The following is a 26,000-nucleotide window of genomic DNA, read 5'->3' as shown; positions in this document are numbered from 1 at the left end:
AGAGGCCTTTTAATGGGGATTACTGCTGGGAGAAGACCCGTTAACATGGAATATTGCCTCATTAATATGTGGTGTCCTATTCTATCACCCTCCATGACAAAACTAAATGGTCAACAATTTCCAGAATTGGTGACTGAGACTCATTAACATTGACTGAGTGAGCAATTGGCATTTGTTATGCTTTCACAGGTTGCTGAGATTTGGGCTGCCTGGTTTGCTAACAGCAAGTTAGTAAATTCAAAGTTCTGCCCCAACATTTGAGTGCATTGCTTCAATTTCTTAATTAGACTCAAATCCAGCAGATTTAGTATCATTTGACAGAAAATTCTCCATTCATTGTCTCCCTCTGCCAACTCCTACTTACTTTGGAAAAATATTTTGATGAATATTGAAATGTTCAGTTAAAAAGTAGTACATATTATAACAGAATATTATATGGATATTTTTATAAATACTACATTGGACATGAGCTGAATTTCACAGGTGAGGTGAGAGCGGCTTCCCTTGGATTCAAGGCTGCATTTGACCAAGAGTGGCATTAAGCAGCTTCAGTAAAATTATGTTGAGGATAAAACTCTGTAATAAAGTTAGATGAATATAACTACCGGAGGTCAAACACCTCAGCCCCAAGATGTCACTAAGGGAGCTCCTCAAGGCAATGTCTGTGACCCAAACTGGTGTGGTGGTAATGTCACTACATCAGCAATCCAGAACCCCAGACTAATGCTCTGTGTTAAGGGTTATATCATAGCATGGCGAATGTTGAAATATGAATTCAACAAATATCTGGAATAAAATACTAGCTTTATGGTGACCATGCAACCATTGTGGGCGGCACGGTGGCACAGTGGTTAGCACTGCTGCCTCACAGCGCCTGAGACCCGGGTTCAATTCCCGCCTCAGGCGACTGACTGTGTGGAGTTTGCACGTTCTCCCCGTGTCTGCGTGGGTTTCCTCCAGGTTATCCGGTTTCCTCCCACAGTCCAAAGATGTGCAGGCCAGGTGAATAGGCCATGCTAAATTGCCCATAGTGTTAGGTAAGGGGTAAATGTAAATGTAGATGTATGGGTGGGTTACGCTTCGGCAGGGCGGCGTGGACTTGTTGGGCCGAAGGGCCTGTTTCCACACTGTAAGTAATCTAATCTAATCTAATTGTCATAAAAATTTACCTGGTTCCCTTATGACTTTTAGGGAAGGAACATGTGACTCCATACCCACAGCAATGTGGTTTACTCTTAGCCATCCCTAATCTCCAGGGTAACCAGTAAATATTAGTTGAGAGTGCTGACGGTATCTTATCCTACATTGTATTCTTGCTAGCTCATGATTATATTAGTATCCTGATTATATGTTCAAGTCCCATACCATCACTCCTTCAGGAAACAATTGGAGATTTCCTAGAAACATTAATGCAAAAGATAAGGCTGAAGCATTTGCAACAATCCTCAGCCAGAAGTGCCGATTGGATCTTAGCCTCCTACAGATGTCACCAGGACCACAGATGTCTGTCTTGGTCAACTGAATTCATTCTAAATGATATCAAGAACCAGCTAGAGACTAAGTGGCCTTAGAACTTTACAGCAATAATCCTGAACACTTATAATCCAGAATTTGCAGCACTCCTAGCCAACTTGTTCTAGAATAGGTAAAACACTGGTGTTTAACCAACAATTTTGAAAATTGCCCATAAAAAGAAGAACAAATCTGACAGGCCAATTACTGTCCCCATCAGCCTACTCTCAAACATTGGTACATTGATGCAAGTGATCACTGACAGTGCTATTAAGTAGCAATGCTCTTTAATAACCTGCTCACTGGCATTCAGTTGAATTCTGCCCAGGTCACTCAGCTGCTGACCTCATTTTTGCTTTGGCCAAAACATGGAGAAAAGAGCTGAATTTTTGAGGTGAGGTGAGAGTGCCTGACCCTGACATCAAGGCAACATTTGACCAAGTATGGCATCACGGAACCATAGCTAAACTAGAGTTAATGGGAAATGGGAGGAAAACTCACCAGTGGTTTGAGTGATACCAGCTCAGACAAGATGGTTGTAAATTATTTCAATCCCAGGACATCACCACAGGATTTCCTCAGGGTTAAGTCATTGGCTCAACCATCTTCACCTACTTTATCAATGAACATCCCTTCATCATAAGGTCAGAAGTGGGGATTTTCATTGGTGATTGCACAATGTTCAGCACCATTCATGGGACTCTTCAGGTACTGAAGCAGCCTGTGTCCACCTGCATTAAAATCTGGATAACATCTAGGTTTGGGATGATATGTGGCAAGTAACATGCATGCCATATCAGTGCCAGACAATGACCAACTTCAACAAAAAAAATTCTAAATATCTCCCTTGATTGTCAAAGATATTGGAATCTCCGAATCCCCCTACTATCAACTTCCTGGGGATTATCATTGACCATTGACTGAACTAGCTGTGTAAATACTGTGGAAACAAGACCAGATCAAAGACAGAACTTTCAGCTTAGAATAACCTACCTCTGCCTCCCCAGTATGTCAAGAGTATGGTGGAATATTCTCCACTTTCCGAGATAGGTACAATTCGAACAATGCTCAAGAAGCTCAACATCATCCAAGGAAAAGCAAGCCCATTTGATTGGCAACCTACTCCCTTCATCACTGACACATAATAACAATGGTATGTACCATTTACAAGATGCATTGCAACAATTCAGCCAGGTCCCTATGACAATATCACCCAAATTTGTAATCATGACCACCGAGAAGGGCAAGATTATCAGATGCATTGGAACACTAGTATATTCAAGTTCTCCTCGAAGTTAACTATCATCCCGACTTTGAACTATGTCAACATTGCTTCAATGTTCGTGGGTCAAAATGCGTGAACTCCCTTCCAAACAGCACAGTATGTATATTGTGTAGCAATTTAAGAAGGTACCTCACCACCATGTTCTCGAGGGCAATTAGAGATAGATTTAATGCTGGTCCTGCCAGCGACACTCACATCCCACGACCAAATGAAAAGAAATGTTATTGTAGCTAAATATGTAGTACGTTATTCCAGACACGTGTCCTAGTAACATGCACAAAGTTAAATGATGTAGCTAATTTTTATGTAACTAAATTAGCATGTAATTATTTTATCTGTGTTAGTAAATAGTGGTGTATGGAGCAGTTAAATATCTCTTTGGGTGAGGAAAAGATTTCTTGATGCACTAGGATCCAATGGTTGATCTCTGGTGAAAATGTTATCATGCATGTTTCAAAAATATTTGCAACATATATCGTTGGACAAAATGGCTGGAAAAAGTTGTATTTAATTAGATTTAAAATGCATTAGAGGTGCTTGAGGGTATAAGAAATGCTATATCAATGTATTTACTAAATGCACCTCTGGGCTGCCTTGATTAAGATGCTGGGCCTCTGACAACTGGATGTCTGCCAGTTTAGAGCAGCTGATAGTTATTTTGTGCTGAGAGTGATCAACCCATGATGGTGCTTGAGACTGAATATCTGCAGGTCCCAGATTCAATTCTGACATTTGGCAATGAGTTCATTTCATTTTTAGGGCTATTGTGGCCTAGTATCCCTACCGCTGGATCAAGAGCTCTGGTTCAACTTCCACCTGTTCCAGAGGAGTGTGATAATGCCCCTGAACTGGTTGATTACAGAAAATATTAAAACATATTTATCAATCTGGACACCCAATCTCTCCTTCACGATTGATGGTCTAAATTGCCCTTGACACACTTTGCATGCAAATTACTCTATTGGTGAATATGAGTAATTTACTGGTGGTGGTTAAGAGATGAAAAATACCATGGGTGATTTGGTGAAGGTCAAAACAAAAAACATTCAACTGTGTAAGAGCATGTCTGTATATATTTAAGAACCACAAGATGCTAGTGCTCTTGCAGTGTGCTGGTAGACTCCTTGCCCTTAAGCTAGAAGGTCCAGCTTCAAGTCCCAATATACGCAGGAAGTGTATAATAATATTTCAGGTCAGGCTGGTTACAAATAATTTTGCCCCTGTGCGCATCTGATTCCTCCTTTAATTAGTCAAAGAGGGATTTTTGGTGGGCTGATACAAAATAAAAATAGAGCTGGTTTCTAACAGCTCTAGTGGGTGAATGAATCGGAAAATTAGTAAATCGGTGGTGTGTTAAAAAACCAACTGAATTCTTGTTTGTTATTTTGGTGATTGGGTATATTTAAAATAAAAAGCTGGTTTCTCAGAGATGGGCACCATGAAGGTTGGAGTGCATTATGATCCTGAGCAACTCCATTTTGATTTTTCTCCTCTTTCACTCTGTCCCTACCTTTCCCTCACTTTTGTTATTGTGCACTGCCCCAATGGGCTGTGCTTGTAAACTGAAAAATAAAACCAAGGTGGTGGAGTTCTTGTGGAGCAATAGTAGCATCCCTACCTTCAGGCCAGAAGGTCCAGGTTCATGTCCCATCTGCCCCAGATGTCTGTCATAACATTTCTGAAGAGGTTGATTAAAATAAAATTGATCCAAGATACTTAGTCACAAGAAGGATATTGTCAACCACAAAACCTGGGCCCAAGTCTGAGTGTTTGCTGAGGGTGAATACAACAAAGTCATAGATTGACTCTTAGCTAATTCTGCTGAAAACAAACCTGTTAAAGAAACTCAAAATGGAAGGGAGAGTTGAAAAAATCAGAGAGCGTTTAAAATGATCATTGAAACCTTTTTGAAAGTTAAAGGGCATTCTTTGTTCAGAGGTATCCCTTTTTGTCGGAGTCAGGAGATTTCAAGTCCCACCTCAGAGACTGGAGCCCATGAAATGTGTTGATATTTCAGTGCAACAATAAAGGAGTACAGTACTCCTGGTTACATAGAATGAAACCACGTGGTGTCCACTAGTTTCCTAGAAGCCTTTTTTGACTGGTAGGCACTTCAGGATATAATACCTAGGATTTCAAGGACCGTGATGAAGTGATTGCAACCATCTCAGAGAAAGCTTTTCATACAGATTTAGAGATCCCTTGGATTTCCCTGTAAGTTTGACAGTACAGCAAGTTCAGATGATGTTCAGATATCCATCAAGCATGATTACATTCAAACATTCTCACAAAGAGCAAAGCAAAAAAATAAAATGGACTGGAGTTTTAAATTTTGAATTAAGATTTTACAGAATGTGAATTAAAGGATTAAAGTATAAGATGAAATAACATAAACAAATTTTAAAACAATTTTTAAAAAATGTTACTATTTATGTAAGAGACATTTTTTCTATAAACTGAAATAAGTGTTGAACTGCTTTATAACTGAAGTAGTGGGGGAATTTTTCAACTTGAAAATGATGTGCTGTATATTTTTGACTCGTAAAATATAACATTACTTTTTGAAGCAGTGAGGGAGGGATTCAAGACTGAATGGGCGCCAAGAGTCATTTGAGAGGAAACTCTACTTGATGACAAGCCTCTGATCGGTCAGCTACAGAGCGTTAAATGATGTAAATGTGAGGGCAGCAGAGAGAATCATCGAGAGCCTGCAAACTGGAAGCATCCATCTCTCTTCTCTCCCATACCTCTCTCTAATTGGAATATAGATAAAAAAACAGAGAAAACTTAAAAGTAAGAATTAAAATACAAAAGCTTTAGGATCATCCAATCAACTATTGAACTGAACATTAATCATCACCCGACAGACAGAGTATGTCTCCATTGCTAAAGATTAAAGAGACTATATGAGACAATTTAATCAATCCTTAAAATTCAGACTTTGACTTCAGAATTTTGTTCATCGTGTTTATATTTTTTCCTCTCATAGTACCTGTGTCAAACAATTTGCTCCTTTTCTGTCTTAGTCATGATTTATTGTGTGTATTGGGATGTTTGAAGGGCTACAGTTTAAGCAGTATAGAGTCATAGAGATATACAGCACAGAAACAGACCCTTTGGTCCAACCCGTCTATGCCGACCAGATATCCCAACCCAATCTAGTCCCACCTGCCAGCACACAGCCCCTAACACTCCAAACCCTTCCTATTCATATACCCATCCAGATGCCTTTTAAATGTTGCAATTGTACTAGCCTCCACTTCCTCATTCCATACACATACCACTCGCTGCGTGAAAACATTCCCATTAGGTCTCTTTTATATCTTTCCTATCTCATCCTAAATCTAGTTCTGGACTCCCCCAAACCAGGAAAGAGACTCTGTCCATTTATCTTATCCATGCCCTTCATGATTTTATAAACCTCTAGAAGGTCACCCCTCACACTCTGACACTCCAGGGAAAACAGCCCCAGTCTATTCAACTTCTCTCTATAGCTCAAATCCTCCAACTCTGCCAACATCATTGTAAAATCTTTTCTGAACCCTTTCAAGTTTCACAACAATTTTCCGATAGAAAAGGGAGCAGAATTGCAAGCAATATTCCAAAAGTGGCCTAACCAATGTCCTGTACAACCGCAACATGACCTCCCAACTCCCATACTCAATATTCTGACCAATAAAGGAAAACATACCAAACACCTTCTTTACTATCCTATCTATCTGTGACTCCACTTTCAAGGAGCTATGAACCTGCACTCCAAGGTCTCTTTGTTCAGCAACACTCCAGAGGACCTTACCATTAAGTGTATAAGTCCTGCTAAGATTTGCTTTCCCAAAATGCAGCACCTTGCATTTACCTGAATTAAATTCCATCTGCCACTTCACAGCCCCTTGGCCCATCAAATCAAGATCCCGTTGTAGTCTGAGGTAACATTCTTTGCTGTCAACTACACCTCCAATTTTGCTGTCATCTGCAAACTTACTAACTATACCTCTTATGCTCACATCCAATCATTTATATAAATGATGGGTATAGTAATAGAAATTTTTTTTCTTTTCTCTGTTGTTGTGCTAAAGTTGTTTTATAATGAATTGTTATTTTTCTGCCACTGATTAAAGATGGTGTAAATTGTTTTTGTCTTAAATAGCAGTGAATTAGGCAAATTGGTCACTTTAGTCGAATTGGGATTTATACATTTTGGGATAGCTGAACAGTGGGGCACTATTATTGGAATACCTCTCTCAGTTAAGTCATAACATTAATCAGAATGGAGAAATTTGATATTCTACAAATATGAAAATTGTTATTTTTACAGGGCCAGTCAAGCTGCTCAGGAGTAATCGTGAATTTAGCATTTATAGTTCCAGCTGATGTTAAAACTGGATATGGTAGACTTTAGAATGAAACCTGGGTTGGGTCATTAAAAACTTTACTAAAAATGTATGTGAACAGCCAGGTTTCCAGACTCCCAACATCAAGCCCACAAAAATAACAGTAGAAAAAGAAACAAAGACAAGTTGAAGCAGCAGCAGCAGGAGCAGAGTGATCCTTGGGGTGAAGGGCACAGTGAAAGTACCAGTGAAATAATTGATGCATTGGTTTTAATGTTTGTAAATTCATTAGATTCAGAAAGGAATTCTTATTCAATCTTATTCAAAAAGTAACAGAAACAGAAAGTAGATATCTACAGGCCAGTTAGCGTAAAATTTGACAAAGGTAAAATTGGAGAAGCTATTGTTAAACAAATTATATCAGGGCAATTGTACAATTTTAAGATAATCAGGCAGAACCAACATGGTTTTGTCAAAAGGAAATCATGTTTAACTAATTTGTTGAACTCTTTGTACAAGTAACTTATGTTGTGGACAAATGGGAACCAGTGATTACCAAAAGGTGGCATATCAATGGGTATTGCAGAAATTAAAAGCTCATGGTATTGGGGGTCACATATTGGCAAGGAAAGAGGTTTAGCTGCCTAACAGGAAGTAGACAGTAGGAATAATTGGGTTGTTTTCAGGTTGGCAGAATGTCACAAGTGGTGTGCCAAGGTGTTTTGCGCTGGGCCCTCGACTCTTTACAATTTATATAAATGAGTTGGATGAATGGCCTGAAGGAATGTAAATTTGCTGATAACACAGATAGGAAAGTGAATTGTGAGGGACACATAAGGAGCTAACAAAAGGATATAGATAGGCTAAGTGAGTTGGCAAAGATATTGCAAATGGTGTATAATGTGAAATGGCGAAAATGTGAAATTGTCCATTTTGACAGAGAAAAAAGCAATGATCTAAATGGCAAGGGGTTACAAAGCTCTGAGATGCAGGGAAGTCTGGGTGTCCTAGTGCAAGATTCACAGCAGGCTATTATGCAAGTACAGCAAATAATCAGGAAAGCTGGGTTAGGTTTTATTGCAAGGGGAACTGAATGCAAGAGTAGGAAGGTTATGCCTCAACTGTACAGGGTATTGATGAGACCTCATTAGAGTACTATACTTACAGAAGGAATTCCTTGGAAACAGTTCCAAGAAAGTTCACTAAATTAATACATGGAATGAATAGATTGCCTTATGAGGAAAGGCTGGTCAAGCTAGGCCTGTATCCTCTGGAGTTTAGAAGAGTTAGAGGTGACTTAACTGAACCATAATATCCTGAGGGGACTTGACTGGTTCGATGTGGAAAGGATGCTTCCTCTTGTGGGAGAATCTCGAACTAGGAATCATTGTTTAAAAATAAGGGGTCACCCATTTGAGACAGCTGAAGCAAAATATTTTCCCTCAGAGAATTGAGAGTCTTTGGAGTGCCCTTCCTCAAATGGCAGTGGATGCAGGATCTTTAAATATTTTTAAAGCACAGCGAGTGAGTCTTGGTTAAGTGAAGAGATTAAAGATTATCAGAGGTATGCTAGAACGTACAGCTGAGATTAAAAATCAGATCAGCCATGATCTCAATGAATGGTGGAGCAGGCTTGAAGGGCTGAATACCCTACTCTTGTTCCTTGTTATTATGTTTACATGCCCCCAACCCCTTCTTAACACAAAAAAAATGCAAATATGAATTAAACTTAAAAGTTGTACAATTTTCATAACAGTATGCATTAATAAAACCCTGTTATGCTTGATATAACAAGGACTATTTCACAGCAGGACTATTAGCATAGACAGGCCAGTTCTTGTCAATTCAGTGATTTCTACTTGACTGCAGATTGGGGGCACTTTAACAGGGCACCCAGGGGAGTAAACAGAATCACTGACAGCAGATTCCTGATTTTCATCAACTGCACATGCACTGACCACTGAACTTGCAGTCACCTTCAAAAGAATTAATAGTGACAAGTTCCAACAGTTCTTCTGTCAGTAAAGCTGAACCATTCTTTTAAATCAATAAGGGAAATACCATTTTTATTCATTTATTTTATGAGATTTTCATTCATCGACACTAGCACTTTTACTTGTATTTGCCCAAGCTGAAACATTTATTGAGAATTGATTATATTGTTGAATTGAAGAATCTTGTCACTTCAATGGTTTGCATTGTTGGTGATCCTGTCTTAAGACAAAAAAACTAAAACTCTAACAGCTTTCCAGGGTAGATATAAATAAAGCCCCATGGCAGTTTTGATGAATGGAATAGTCCTAGTTCCTGGCCAATACTTTATCTTCAATCAACACCACCAGAAAGAAATGATCTGGTAATTTATCTCATGGATCTTTTTTACCTATTTTACAACTGTGACATTGCAAAGTTATTTCATTGTCCACAGCTTGCTTTGAAACTTTGAATTTAGAAAATGCATTGTATGAATACAAGTGCTTGCATTTCTAAAACAGTCAATAGAACAAAGAACAAAGAACAAAGAAAATTACAGCACAGGAACAGGCTCTTCGGCCCTCCAAGCTTGCACTGATCCAGATCCCTCTATCTAAACCTGCCGCCTATTTTCTAAGGATCTATATCCCTTTGCTCCCTGCCCATTCATGTATCTGTCTAGATACATCTTAAATGATGCTATCGTTCCCACCTCTACCACCTCCACTGGCAACACATTCCAGGCCCCCACCACCCTCTGCGTAAAGACCCCCTAAACATTTCCCCTCTCACTTTGAACTTGTGATCACTAATAATTGAGTTTCACAATCTGGGAAAAAGCTTCCTGCTGTCCACCCTGATTATACCACTCATGGGGACCTCAATCAGGTCCCCCCTCAACTTCCGTCTTTCTAATGAAAATAATCCTAATCTATTCAACTTCTCTTCATAGCTAGCATCCTCTGTACCAGGCAACATCCGGGTGAACTTCCTCTGCACCCATTCCAAAGCATCCACACCTTTTGGTAATGTGGCAACCAGAACTGTATGCAGTATTCCAAATGCAGCCAAACCAAAGTTCTATACAACTGTAACATGATCTGCCAGCTCTTGTGCTCAGTACCCTGTCCAATGAAAGAAAGCATGCTGTATGCCTTCTTGACCACTTTACTGATCTGTGTTGCCACCTTCAGGGAACAATGGATCTGAACGCCCAGATCTCTCTGTACATCAATTTTCTCCAGGACTTTTCCATTTACTGTATAGTTTGCTCTTGAATTGGATCTTCCAAAATGCATCATCTCGCATTTGCCTGGATTGAACTCCATCTACCATTTTTCTGCCTATCTCTCCAACCTATGTATGTTCTGCTGTATTTTCTGACAGTCCCTTTCACTATCTGCCACTCCACCAATCGTGGCATCATCTGCAAATTTGCTAATCAGGCAACCGATATGTTCCTCCAAATGATCTATGTATATCACAAACAACAGTGGTCCCAGCACGGATCACTGTGGAACACAACTGGTCACAGGTCTCTATTTTGAGAAACTCCCTTGACTACTACTCTCTGTCTCCTGTTGCTCAGCCAGTTCACTATCCAGCTAGCTAGAACACCCTGGACCCCATGTGACTTCCCCTTCTCCATCAGCCTACCATGGTGAACCTTATCAAATGCCTTACTAAAGTCCATGTATATGACATGTACAGCCTTTCCCCCATCAATCAACTTTGCCATCTCCTCACAGAATTCTATTAGGTTTGTAAAACACAAAACCTTCCCCACATAAATCTATGCTGCCCATTCCTGGTAAGCCCATTTTCTTCCAAATGGGGCTAGATTCTATCCCTCAGTACCTTCTCCAGCAGCTTCCCTATTACTGATGTCAATCTCACTGTCTATAATTACCAGGATTATCCCTGCTACCCTTCTTAAACAAGAGGACAGCATTAGCAATTCTCCAGTCCTCCAGGATCTCACCCATATTCAAGGATGCTGCACAGATATCTGTTAAAGCCCCTGTTATTTCCTCTCTCGGTTCCCTCAGTAACCCAGGGTAGATCCCATCTGGACCTTGTCTACCTTAATGCCTTTTAGAATACCAAAACTTCCTCCCTCCATGAGGTCGACTTGACCGAGAGTACTCAAAGATCTATCCCTAACCTCAACATCCGTCATGTCTCTCTCCTCATTGAATACTGATGCAAAGTACACATTAAGAATCTCACCCGTTTTCTCTGACTCCACGCATAAACTTCCCTCCTTTGTCCTCGAGTGTGCCAACTCTTTCTATAGTTACCCTCTTGCTCCTTATATATGGGAAAAAGGCTTTAGGATTTTCCTTAATCTTGTTTGCTAAAAAAAATCTCATGACCCCTTTTAGCCCTCTTAATTCCTCATTTCAGATTGGTCCTACATTCCTGATGTTCTTCCAAAGCTTTGTTGGTCTTCAGTAGCCTAGTCCTTATGTACTCATCCTTTTTCTTCCTAGCTATTCTCACAATTTCACCTGTCATCTATGTTCCCTAACCTTGCCATTTCAATCCCTCATTTTCACAGGAACATACTTCTCCTGAACTCAAATCAACCTCTCTTTAAAAGCCTCTCACATAATCGAATGTGGATTTACCTTCAAACAGTTGCTCCCAATCTACATTCCCCAGCTCCTGCTTAATTTTGGTATAGTTGGCCTTCCCCCAGTTTAGCACTCTTCCTTTAAGGCCACTCTTGTCTTTGTCCATGAGTATTCTAAAACTTTGGGAATAGTGATCACAATTCCATAAGTAATCCCCTACTAAAACATCAACCACCTAGCTGGGCTCATTTTCCAACACCAGGCCCAGTATGGCCCCTTCCTGAGTTAGACTGTTCGCATACTGGTCTGGAAAACCCTCCTGGATCCTCCTTACAAATTCTGCTCCTTCTAGACCTCTAACACTAAGTGAATCCCAGTCAATGTTGGGAAAATTAAAATCTCCTATCACCACCACCCTGTTGCTCCTACATCTTTCCATGCTCTGTTTACATATTTGCACCTCTATCTTATGGTCATTGCTGGGATGCCATAGTACAGCCCCAACATTGTTATCGTACCCTTCCTACTTCTGACCTCTGCCCATATTGCCTTGCTGCTCAAGTCTTCCATAGTGCCCTCCTTCAGCACAGCTGTGATACCCTCTCTGACCAGTAATGCAACTCCTCCACCCCTTTTACCTCCCTCTCTATCCCACCTGAAGCATCGTTATCCTGGGATGGTTAGCTGCCAATCATGCCCTTCCCTCAACCAAGTCTCAGTAATAGCAATAACATTATGCTCCCAGGTACTAATCCAAGCCCTAAGTTCATCTGCCTGACCTACTATACTTCTTGCACCTCAGACTACTAGTCCCTTTGCATTCATCATCTGCACCCTGCCTCCTCTTCTCCTTACTCATGCTGACTTCTTTATCTAGTTCCTTACAGGCTTTAGTTACTACCTCCTTCCTGTCCACTAACCTCCTCATTTGGTTCCCAATCCCCTGCCACATTAGTTTAAACCCTCCGCAACAGTGTTAGCAAAAGCACCCCCAAAGACATTGGTTCCAATCTCGTCCAGGTGGAGACCGTCCAATTTGTAATGGTCCCACCTTCTCCAAAAGCGGTCCCAATGTCGCAAAAATCTGAACCCCTCCTTCCTGCTTCATCTCTCAAGCCATGCATTCATCCTGCTTATTCTATCATTCCCAACCTGACTAGCGTGTGGCATTGGTAGCAATCCTGCGATTACTACCTCTGAGGTCCTACTTTTTAACTTGGTTACTAACTCCCTAAATTCTGCTTGTAGAACCGTATCCCTTTTTTTTTACCTATATCACTTGTGCCAATATACACCACAGCAACTGTTTGTTCACCCTCTCCTTTGAGAATGATTTGGAGGTGCCAGTGTTGGACTGGGGTGTACAAAGTTAAAAGTCACACAACACCAGGTTATAGTACAACAGGTTTATTTGGAAGCACTAACATTTGGAGTGCTGCTTCCAAATAAACCTGTTGGACTATAACATGTTGTTGTGTGATTTTTTACTTTGTACCCCGTGAGAATGTTCTGCAGCCGATCTGAGACATCTCTGACTCGTGCACTTGGGAGGCAACATACCATTCGGGAGTCTTGTTTTCGACCACAAAACTACCTATCTACTCCCCTTACAATTGAATCCCCTATGACTATAGCCCTTCCATTCTTTTTCCTGCCCTTCTGTACAGCAGAGCCAGCCATGGTGCCATGAACCTGGCTACTGCTGCCTTCCTCTGGTGAGCCATCTCCCCCAACAGTGTCCAAAACAGTATACCGCAGGGGACACTTGCATTGCCTTCCTGCTCTTTCTCTGCTTTTTGGTCACCCATTCCCTTTCTCCCTCAGCAATCCTAATCTGCAGTGTGACCAAATCACTAAGCATGCTATCCATGACCCCCTCAGCATTGTGTATGCTCCAAAGTGAGTCCATCCGCGGCTCCAGAGCCATCATGCAGTCTAACAATAATATTTGTGAGAGCAGTAACAAATTAAAAATTCTATATATGAATGCACGAAGCATTAGACACAAGGTGGATGAGCTTGAGGCTCTTTTGGAAATTGGCAGATACGATATTGTGGGGATAACTGAGACGTGGCTTCATGGGGACAGGGCCTGGGAAATGAATATTCAAGGCTACATGTGTTATCGTAAGGATAGACTGACGGGCAGAGGGGGTGGGGTGGCCTTGTTGGTAAGGGAGGATATTCAGTCCCTTGCGCGGGCGGACCTAGAGTCAGGGGATGTAGAGTCAGTGTGGATAGAGCTTCGAAACACTAAGGGTAAAAAGACCCTCATGGGAGTCATCTACAGGCCCCCAAACAGTAGTCTGGATGTTGGAGGTAAGTTGAATCAGGAGCTGAAATTGGCTTGTCGCAAAGATGTTACTACAGTTGTTATGGGGGATTTTAACATGCAGGTAGACTGGGAGAATCAGGATGGTATCGGGCCTCAAGAAAGAGACTTTGTGGAGTGCCTCAGAGATGGATTTTTAGTGCAGCTGGTGCTGGAGCCGACCAGGGATAAGGCAATTCTGGATCTGGTATTGTGTAACGAACCAGAATTGGTCAGTGACCTCGAAGTGAAGGAGCCATTGGGAAGTAGTGACCATAATACAATAAGCTTCAATCTGCAATTTGAGAGGGAGTGGGTACAATCTGAAGTGACAATATTTCAGTTGAATAAAGGGAAATATGGAGCTATGAGGGAGCAACTGGCCAAAGTTCAATGGTTTAATACCTTAACAGGGAAGACCGTGGAGGAACAATGGCAGATATTTCTGTGTATAATGCAGAAGATGCAGGATCAGTTCATTCCTAAAAGGAAGAAAGATCCCAGGAGGAGACATGGGCGGCCGTGGCTGACAAGGGAAGTAAAGAAACATATAAGGTTAAAAGAGAAAAAGTATAACTTAGCGAAGATAAGCGGGAAAACGGAGGACTGGGAAGCTTTTAAAGAACAACAGAGGATTAGTAAGAAGGAAATACGCAGAGAAAAAATGAGGTACGAAGGTAAACTGGCCAAGAATATAAAGGAGGATAGTAAAAGCTTTTTTAGGTATGTCCAAGGCAAAAAAATGGTTAGGACAAAAATTGGGCCCTTGAAGACAGAAGCAGGGGAATATATTACTGGGAACGAAGAAATGGCAGAGGAATTAAATGGGTACTTCAGATCTGTGTTCACTGGGGAAGACACAAGCAATCTCCCTGAGGTAACAGTGGCTGAAGGACCTGAACTTAAGGGAATTTCTATTTGCCAGGATTTGGTGTTGGAGAGACTGTTAGGTCTGAAGGTTGATAAGTCTCCGGGACCTGATGGCCTGCATCCCAGGGTACTGAAGGAGGTGGCTCGGGAAATCGTGGATGCGCTGGTGATTATTTTCCAGAGTTCAATAGAATCGGGGTTGGTTCCTGAGGATTGGAGGGCGGCTAATGTTGTGCCACTTTTTAAGAAGGGTGGGCGGGAGAAAGCAGGAAATTATAGACCAGTTAGTCTGACCTCAGTGGTGGGAAAGATGCTGGAGTCTATTATAAAGGATGAAATTACGGCACATCTGGATAATAGTAACAGGATAGGACAGAGTCAGCATGGATTTATGAAGGGGAAATCATGCTTGACTAATCTTCTTGAATTTTTTGAGGATGTAACTCGGAAGATGGACGAGGGAGATCCAGTGGATGTAGTGTACCTGGACTTTCAGAAAGCTTTTGATAAAGTCCCACACAAGAGGTTAGTGAGTAAAATTAGGGCGCACGGGATTGGGGGCAAAGTACTAGATTGGATAGAGAATTGGTTGGCTAATAGGAAACAAAGGGTAGTGATTAACGGCTCCATTTCGAAATGGCAGGCAGTGACCAGTGGGGTACCGCAGGGATCCGTGCTGGGACCGCAGCTTTTTACAATATATGTAAATGATATAGAAGATGGTATCAGCAATAACATTAGCAAATTTGCTGATGACACAAAGCTAGGTGGTAGGGTGAAATGTGATGAGGATGTTAGGGGATTACAGGGTGACCTGGACAAGTTAGGTGAGTGGGCAGATGCATGGCAGATGCAGTTTAATGTGGATAAATGTCTGGTTATCCACTTTGGTGGCAAGAACAGGAAGGCAGATTACTACCTCAATGGTATCAAATTAGGTAAAGGGGCTGTTCAGAGAGATCTGGGTGTTCTTGTACACCAGTCAATGAAGGCAAGCATGCAGGTACAGCAGGTCGTGAAGAAGGCTAATAGCATGCTGGCCTTCGTAACAAGAGGGATTGAGTATAGAAGCAAAGAGGTGCTTCTGCAGCTGTACAGGGCCCTGGTGAGACCACACCTGGAGTACTGTGTACAGTTCTGGTCTCCAAATTTGAGGAAAGACATTCTGGCTATTGAGGGAGTGCAGCGTAGGTTCACGAGGTCAATTCCTGGAATGGCAGGATTGCCTTACACGGAAAGACTGAAGCGACTGGGCTTGTATACCCTTGAGTTTAGAAGACTGAGAGGGGATCTGATTGAAACGTATAGGCTTATGAAAGGATTGGACACTCTGGCAGGAGGGAACATATTTCCGTTGATGGGGGAGTGCCGAACCAGAGGACACAACTTAAAAATACGGGGTAGACCATTTAGGACAGAGATGAGGAGAAACTACTTCACACAGAGAGTGGTGGCTGTGTGGAATGCTCTGCCCCAGAGGGCAGTGGAGGCCCAGTCTCTGGATTCTTTTAAGAAAGAATTGGATAGAGCTCTTAAAGATAGTGGAGTCAAGGGGTATGGAGATAAGGCTGGAACAGGATACTAATTAGGAATGATCAGCCATGATCATATTGAATGGCGGTGCAGGCTCGAAGGGCAGAATGGCCTACTCCTGCATCTATTGTCTATTGTCTATTGTCTATTGTCTATTGTAAAGGTAGCTTATGGTGCACAATTGAGATTGAATATTTTTGGCCCATATTTTACAGACAATGAGAAAGGAATAGTGAAGAACAGTGCTCACCACAAACCCAAGAAAAGCTGTTCACACAAAGTTTTATCCAGCTCTAGTGAGCACATTTCATATTTTCTGGTGTCATATTGAATCACTTTCTGCAGGACATCTGAGACATTTCTGAAGAGGACAAGAAGCAAGATGACTGACCAATCACTATGACAATAGGGAGGAAATAAAAAGGCAGAAAATTTTGTGAATTTAAATAGTTGTAGAGAAAACAAAGAATTGGGATCTAAGGGACTAGGGGAGAACATTAAACAGAGGGGAAAAAAAACAGGGAGAAAGTGGCATGATGGTCATCCAAAGGCTGGGGGTAACAGTTTGGGAAAATAGTGTTCATTAGATAGACATTTGGATGAAAATGGAATCATATAGGTTAGATGGGCTTCAGATTGGTTCCACAGGTTGGCACAACATCAAGGGCTGAAGGGCCTGTACTGCGCTGTAATGTTCTATAGGTTCGAATGCTCCTATCTGGTGACTAATGCACTATAAAGGATGGTCATTTGCAATCTTTACATGGTTTGGTCTAGACTTGACTCTAGACAAAGAACAATATGATTGACTATTGGCTATCTCTTCCAAAGAAGTTAGATCGAGTTAAAAATATTAACTCTGTTCTCTCCCCACTGCCAAAGCTGTTGAATTTCTCCAGCATTCTCTGCTTTTATTAAGAAAGGGCAGAGCTGGTCATTAAACATTCCCAGATAAGGGTGTTCAGAAATAACAGGACTAAAGGAGGAAGGCTGGCATTATTGGTTCAGGTTAGAGGGGTAACAGAATTAACCAAAGACAGAATGATCAAATTGGCACTAAAAACAATTCTGATCAATGCTACTATTTTGAAGCTTCCATAGAAGTGTCATCTTGCTAATTTCAGTTTAATTGTTTCCAAGATGTGGGTTTTAACACGTCTTTGTGATCTCCTATGATTGCCAATGTTGTTCTTTTTGTGATTCTACATCCATGATGTAGAAACGACTTTTTAATTGAACATTAAAAATGTTTTGATAAAAAAACACCTTTACCACTTACATTTCAAGAACATTCACTCTTAAATTGACTTATGAAACCTAGTTAAATAGCGTTGCCAGACTGAGATGCAAAGGATTTCGCTGATAATCCCGTTCGTTCATAACGTCAGTTGTGAAGAAACAGCAACACTTGATCTTATGGTTAATAAACGGAACTTTCAAAGTTGCAAGCACGAATACTTTTGAAGTAAACACGTTACCTTGAATCGCAACGGAGTAATTCTATTTGAACTCATTGCACAGCAGCAGATGATGTGTCTTATCACAAGTATAACACCAAGAAGAAATTAAAAAGTGTGTTCTTGTCGAGGAACCAAGGTAAAGCCGTTGAGCTGTGCCGATTTGTATACTCCACCCAGGTCTTTGCCAAGGAACCTACTTTCATTCGTCACCCAGCAACGCATAAACTTTTCCGCAAGATTACTTACCTGTACAAGGTCGTGAAAGGTACAGCAAACACTCGAGAAAGAGGCGCCTGTAAAGAATCTGAGCCTTTTGAAATAGAAGATTGGAATTAGAAAGTTGAAATCCACGAGAAATTAGTAGAATTTTAAACCAGCAAAGTTACAAAATCCTTACTCTGCATACACTAACTGCTGAAATCTGAGTGTAAATTCTGGTCCAATCCTGTTGGCAATGTTGAGAACCCAGAAAAAATGAGTTAATAATAGCCAAATCATGCAAATCGCAGGAGAAAAGGGACGCAAATGCAGAATCCGATCTCTTAAGGACTGTATAATTTCTTGAAATTTATGAATCATAAAAAAAACTTGCTCAGATATGTAAATCAGTCGCCCTGATTAATTTCCATACATTGCACAGCAATTCCATGTATTGATATAGCATCTGGAGTACAATAAGGGTCCTAAGGCCCTTCAAAGAAGTCAAATAACTTAAAGGAGACAACAGTGGCACTTCGTAGATAGCTTTGGGAAAGAATTACCAGAGTTTAGGGCCTGGGCAGGTGAAGACACAGCCACCAAAGGTGGAGCAATTAAAATCGGGATTCTGAAGAGACTAGAATTAGTTGAGCCAGAAATTTTACGGGTGGTGGTTTTGGACAATATTAGGAGGTTGGAGTGGGTTTATTTTGAGGTCAAAAGTTGCACCACCATTGTGATTGGTCTGGTTTAACCTTAGGTAGTTGCTTGAGAAAGGCTCGAAGATGGGAATGAGTTTGTTTTACAGTGCTTAATTGAATGGGTTTCACTATACAGTATTTAATTGAAGGAAATTTCTGCTGTTCCAGTACAGGCTTTCAGATCAACTGTCTGTTAATTCAGTAACCAGTGGAAGTGTCCAGAATGATGAAGCTGAGATAGAACGGTGTTATGTCAGCAAACACTTGGAAAGTGAAGCTTCCAAATGATGTCAGGAAGGGATGAGGGCTTTTGCCCAAAAGGTTGACTCTCCTGCTCCTGGGATGCTGCTTGACTTGCTGTGCTTTTCCAGCACCACACTCTCATCTCCAGCATCTGCAGTCCTCACTTTCACCAAGATGTAAGTACTGTCTAGAATGTAGATAGATCTCAGTAGATGCTAGAGATGACAGTGCTGGAGTGGGAAGAGTAGCAACTACAGGTAATAAAACCAAACTGTGGATGCTGAAAATCTGAAACAAAAACAGAAATTGTTGGAGAAACTCAATAGATCTGGCTTTATCTGTGGAAAGAATGTAGAATTAATGTTTCAGCTCCAGTGAGCCTTCTCGACTGAAGTGTTACTGAATCTGAAATGTTAACCAATTACACTTGATACTATGGCTTGGATTACACAGGGAGAGTGGAACCAGAACCAAAAGTACTTTTCAGGGAAATATGTTCAATGATCTCAGAAATAAGGACTATACTCACTGGAGTTTCGAAGAATGAGGAGGGATCTCATAGAAGTCGATAAAATTCTAACTAGGACGAGACAGGATAAATGCAGGAAGGATGTGGTTAACGTCTTAGGGCATATTGAGGACAGAGATGAGGAGAAATTTCTTCACCCAGAGAATGATGAGCCTGTGGCATTTGCTACCACAGAAAGCCATTGAGTCAAAACATTAATTGGTTTCAAGAAGGAATAGGTATTGCACTTATGGTAAAAGAGCTCAAAGAATATAGGGGAAAAGGAACAGGCTATCAGCCATGATCATAATGTATGTCAGAGCAGGCTCAAAGGGATCTATGGTCTACTCCTGCTCCTATTTTCTGTGTTATCTATGTTTCTACGTTAATAAATTTAAAAAAAAAGAAAAAGAATGTATATTTCCATGTTTGAGATTTCACATTGAAAAGTTTTAAATATCATTTAGTAATAATGAATCCATAAAATTGATGTATGGTACTGTGGTTAGCCATCTCACATTGCAGCACAGACGAACTTCGGAAAACAGAGGAGAACCACCTATACAACGTATTCAAGAAGAACAGATACTCAAAAAATACAATCTGCAGATTCCTCAAGAACAAACCACGACAAGCAGACCAAACACAGCCAGAAACCTTAACCACCTTACCATACATCAAAGAAGTTTCAGAAATGACAGCCAGACTACTAAGACCCCTCGGAATCCTAGTAGCACAAAAACCCACCAACACTCTCAAACAAAAACTAACAAACTTAAAAGACCCAGTACAACCCATGGACAAAACCAACGTCGTCTACAAAATTCCATGCAAGGAACGCCAGAAACACTACGTAGGACAAACAGGAAGAAAGTTAGCCACCAGGATACACAAACACCAGCTAGCCACAAAACGACACGACCCTCTCTCCCTCGTAGCCCTACACATGGAGGAAAAAAAAACACCATTTTGACTGGGACAACATCTCTATCCTGGGACAGGCTAAGCAAAGACATGCCAGAGAATTCCTAGAGGCCTGGCACTCTGACCACAATGCTATAAACAAACACATAGATCTAGATACCATCTATCCACCCCTCAGAAAATGAACAGGAAATGACATCACCACAAACCCCAGGAACCCCATCCAGGACAAACATGTAAATAGAAAGCAGGAGACAACAGCTTCGCTTCACTTGGAGGTCACCACTGATGATGTTGCCTAGCCAGGTAATGAAACATCTGGATATCAAACCTACAGCTCAGCGAGCAAACCTACACCCTAAAACTCAACCTGAGCTACAAACCTTCACAAACCTTGCAAAAGTAACTTGGCAAAAAAAACCCAACTGGCTTAAGAGTGCAAGTCTTCAGTACTATTTTCAGAATGTTGTCAGGGCCAATAGGTTTTGCAGTATCAAGTGCTATCAGCCATTTCTTGATATCAAGAAAATCAAATTGTCCAGAGACTTGCACCTGTAATGATGGGGACTTCCTGAATGAATCATCCCCTCACGACCTCTGGCTGAAGATTGTTATGAATGCTTCAGCCTTATCTTTTGATCTGATGTACTGGGCTCCATCCATTATTAACCAATGGGTGTTTGTGGACCCTGTTCCTCCACAGAGTTGTTCAATTATCCACCATCATTCATGTTTAGATGTGGCAGGATTGCAGAGCTTAGTTCTGACCAGTTTGTTGTGACATCTGTTAGCTATCTATCACTTGCTGGATAAAAATGAGGTAGTCCTGATTTGTGGTTTCACCAGGTTGGCACTTCCTTTTTGGGTATGACAAGTGCTGCTGCTAGCATGCCCTTTTATACTCTTCACTTATAAAAACATAGGAACTTGGAGCAGGAGTAGGAATTCAGCCACCTGAGCTTGCTCCATCATTTAACATAATCTTGTTTGAGTTCATCTTGGCCTCAACTCCACTTTCCATTGATGTCATAGAAGAAACACAAATAGTGTTAAATGTGACAGTTGTTGACACATATACTGGGGTTGATGTGAAAAGAATTTAATGAAGAATGGAAAGGTGCATTACATCTAAGGTGATAGTGTTTCCTAGATTAGAGGTAAAGTCATTTGCAGGAGATGAGTGTACTGGGGCAGTGCAACTAAAAGAGGACAGTCCAACATTGAGTGATTTTTAAGTTTTACAACACACCATACCAGGTTATGGTCCAAAAGGTTTATTTGGAGGCACAAGCATTCAAAGCACTGCTTCATCATCACATGGTTGTGGAGCAAATGATGACCACCTGATGAATCAGTGCTTTGGAAGCTGGTGCCTCCAAATAAACGTGTTGGGCTATAACCTGGTGTTATGTGAATTTTAACTTTGTCCACACCAGCCCAACACCAGTACCTCCAAATCATAGAGTCATAGAGATGTACAGCATGGAAACAGACCCTTCAGTCCAATACGTACATGCCGACCAGATATCCCAACCCAATCTAGTCCCACCTGCCAGCACCCGGCCCATATCCATCCAAACCCTTCCTATTCATATACCCATCCAAATGCGTCTTAAATGTTGCAATTGTACCAGCCTCCACCACATCCTCTGGCAGCTCATTCCATACACGTAGCACCCTCTGTGTGAAAAAGTTGCCCCTTAGGTCTCTTTTATATCTTTCCCCTCTCACCCTAAACCTATGCCCTCTAGTTCTGGACTCCCCGACCCCAGGGAAAAGACTTTGTCTATTTATCCTATCCATGCCCCTCAATTTTGTAAACCCTTATAAAGGTCACCCCCTCCGATGCTCCAGGGAAAACAGCCCCAGCCTGTTCAGCCTCACCCTGTAGCACAGATCCTCCAACCCTGGCAACATCCTTGTAAATCTTTTCTGAACCCTTCAAAGTTTCACAACATCTTTCCAATAGGAAGGAGACCAGAATTGCACACAATATTCAAACAGTGGCCTAACCAATGTCCTGTACAGCCGCAACATGACCTCCAAACTCCTGTACTCAATACTCTGACCAATAAAGGAAAGCATACCAAATGCCTTCTTCACTATCCTATTGAACTGCGACTCCACGTTCAAGGAGCTATGAACTTGCACTCCAAGGTCTCTTTGTTCAGCAACACTCCCTAGGACCTTACCATTAAGTGTATAAGTCATGCTAAGATTTGCTTTCCCAAAATGGAGCACCTTGCATTTATCTGAATTAAACTCCATCTGCCACGTCTTAGCCCATTGGCCCATCTGGTCCAGATCTTGTTGTAATCTGAGATACCCTCTTCGCTGTCCACTACACCTCCAATTTTGGTGTCATCTGCAAACTTACTAACTGTACCCCTTATGCTCGCATCCAAATCATTTATGTAAAATGACAAAAAGTAGAGGGCCCAGTACCAATCCTTGTGGCACTCCACTGGTCACAGGCCTCCAGTCTGAAAAACAACTCTCCACCACCATCCTCCATCTTCTACCTTTGAGCCAGTTCTGTATCCAAATGGCTAGTTATCCCTGTAATCCAGGAGCTCTAACCTTGCTAATCAGTCTCCCATGGGGAACCTTGTCGAACGCTTTACTGAAGTCCATATAGATCACATCTACTGCTTTGCCCTCATCAATCCTCTTTGTTACTTCTTCAAAAACCTCAATCAAGTTTGTAAGACATGATTTCCCACGCACAAAGCCATGTTGACTATCCAGAATCAGTCCTTGCCTTTCCAAATACATGGACATCCTGTCCCTCAGGATTCCCTCCAACAACTTGCCCACCACGGAGGTCAGGCTCACTGGTCTATAGTTCCCTGGCTTGTCCTTACCACCCTTCTTAAACAGTGGCACCACGTTTGCCAACTTCCAGTCTTCCGGCACTGCACCTGTGACTATCGATGATACAAATATCTCAGCAAGAGGTCCAGCAATCACTTCTCTAGCTTCCCGCAGAGTTCTCGGGTACACCTGATCAGGTTCTGGGGATTTAACCGTTTCAAGACATCCAGCACTTCCTCCTCTGTAACTGGACATTTTGCAAGATGTCACCATCTATTTCCCTACATTCTATATCTTCCATATCCTTTTCCACAGTAAATACTGATGCAAAATATTCATTTAGTATCTCCCCCATTTTCTGTGGCTCCACACAAAGGCCGCCTTGCTGATCTTTGAGGGGCCCTATTCTCTCCCTAGTTACCCTTTTGTCCTTCATATATTTGTAAAATCCCTTTGGATTCTCCTTAATTCTACTTGCCAAAGCTATCTCATGTCCCTGTTTTGCCCTCCTGATTTCCCTCTTAAGTGTACTCCTACTTTCTTTATACTCTTCTAAGGATTCACTCGATCTATCCTGTCTATACCTGACATATGCTTCCTTCTTTTTCTTAACCAAACCCTCAATTTCTTTAGTCATCCAGCATTCCCTATACCTACCAGCCTTCCCTTTCACCCTGACAGGAATATGCTTTCTCTGGATTCTTGCTATCTCATTTCTGAAGGCTTCCCATTTTCCAGCCGTCCCTTTACCTGCGAACATCTGCCTCCAATCAGCTTTTGAAAGTTCTTGCCTAATAAAGTCAAAATTGGCCTTTCTCCAATTTTGAACTTCAACTTTTAGATCTGGTCTATCCTTTTCCATCACTATTTTAAAACAAATAGAATTATGGTCGCTGGCCCAAAGTGCTCCCCCACTGACACCTCAGTCAGCTGCCCTGCCTTATTTCCCAAGAGTAGGTCAAGTTCTGCACCTTCTCTAGTAGATACATCCACATACTGAATCAGAAAATTGTCTTGTGCATACTTAAGAAATTCCTCTCCATCTAAACCTTTAACACTATGGCAGTCCTAGTCAATGTTTGGAAAGTTAAAATCCCCTACCATAACTACCCTATTATTCTTACAGATAGCCGAGATCTCCTTACAAGTTTGTTTCTCAATTTCCCTCTGACTATTGTGGGGTCTATAATACAATCCCAAAAAGATGATCATCCCTTTCTTATTTCTCAGTTCCACCCAAATAACTTCCCTCAAATGTATTTCCAGGAATATCCTCCCTTAGCACAGCTGAAATACTATCCCTTATCAAAAATGCCACTCCCCCTCCTCTTTTGCCTCCCTTTCTATCCTTCCTGTAGCATTTGTATCCTGGAACATTCAGCTGCCAGTCCTGCCTATCCCTGAGCCATGTTTCCGTAATTGCTATGATATCCCAGTCCCATGTCCCTAACCATGCCCTGAGTTCATCTGCCTTCCCTGTTAGGCCCCTTGCATTGAAATAAATGCAGTTTAATTTATTAGTCCTACCTTGTCCCTGCCTGCCTTGACTGTTTGACTCACTTCTGTTCTCAGCTGTACGCGTCTTAGATCGATCTCTTTCCTCACTATCTCCCTAGGTCCCACACCCCCACCTTACTAGTTTAAATCTTCCCAAGCAGTTCTAGCAAATTTCCCTGCCAGTATATTAATCTCCTTCCAATTTAGGTGCAATCCGTCCTTCTTGTACAGGTCACTTCTACCCCAAAGAAATTCCAATGATGCAAAAAATGTGAATCCTTCTCCCATACACCAGCTCCTCAGCCATGCATTCATCTGCTCTATCCTCCTATTCCTACCCTCACTAGCTCGTAGCACTGGGAGTAATCCAGATATTACTACCCTTGAGGACCTCCTTTTTAAATTTCTACCTAACTCTCTGTAATCTCCCTTCAGAGTCTCAACCTTTTCCCTTCCAATGTAATTGATTCCAATGTGGACAATGGCCTCTTGCTGGCCCCTCTCCCCTGTGAGAACATTCTGCACCCTCTGAGACATCCTTGATCCTGGAACCAGGGAAACAACACACCATTCTGCTTTTTCTCTGCTGGCCACAGAAACGTCTGTCTGTACCTCTGACTACAGAATCTCCTAACACAATTGATCTCTTGGAAGCCGACATACCCCTCGTTGCATTAGAGCCAGTCTCAATACCAGAAACTTGTCTGTTTGTACTACGTTCCCCTGAGAATCCATCACACCCTACATTTTCCAAAACAGCATGAAATGTGTATATCCACAAAAGACTCCTGCTCTAGTTGCCTACCTCTCTTACCCTTCCTGGAGTTAACCCATCTATGTGACTGTATCTGAGACTTTCCCCCTTTTCTGTAACTGCCATCCATCACATACTGTCGCTGTTGCAAATTCCTCATCGCTTCTATGTGTCTCTCCAACCGATCCACTTGATCTGATAAGATTCGCATCTAACAGCATTTATGGCAGATATAATCCACAGTAATCCTTAAACTCTCTTTAAACTCCCACATCTGACAAGAAGTACATATCACTGTAAAAGCCATTTTTGCTCCTTCACAATCCAAAGATCCAGAAAATAACACTGTCTTATTCCTCTACAAACACTGCCCCAGGTTAAATTAATAGCTATGGCTTATATTTTAAGTTTAATCAAGAGACTTATCTCCAAAAACATATAATAAAGAAAGAATCCACTGTAGCCACTACTGCAGCCTTTCTCTTGGACAGACTTAAAACAACAATTAA

The 26,000-nt window shown here is 41.5% G+C and overlaps 1 protein-coding gene across 1 annotated transcript in view; it reads right to left on the bottom strand.

Annotated features, from left to right (window-relative positions):
• LOC140483482 (low-density lipoprotein receptor class A domain-containing protein 1-like) overlaps window positions 1-17,974 on the bottom strand; it is a 43,600-nt gene extending 25,626 nt beyond the window's left edge. Inside the window, exon 1 of the mRNA XM_072581677.1 lies at window positions 17,871-17,974. Coding sequence (XP_072437778.1) covers window positions 17,871-17,906 — 36 coding nt within the window. The 5' untranslated portion in view covers window positions 17,907-17,974. The remainder of the gene's footprint in view (window positions 1-17,870) is intronic.
• Between the last annotated feature and the right edge of the window lie 8,026 nt (window positions 17,975-26,000).

Source organism: Chiloscyllium punctatum, chromosome 2 (genome assembly GCF_047496795.1).
Source record: "Chiloscyllium punctatum isolate Juve2018m chromosome 2, sChiPun1.3, whole genome shotgun sequence".
NCBI classification, from domain to species: Eukaryota; Metazoa; Chordata; class Chondrichthyes; order Orectolobiformes; family Hemiscylliidae; genus Chiloscyllium; species Chiloscyllium punctatum.
The sequence above is the reverse complement of the archived record's forward strand: the minus strand, read 5'-3'. Positions and strand labels throughout refer to the sequence as shown.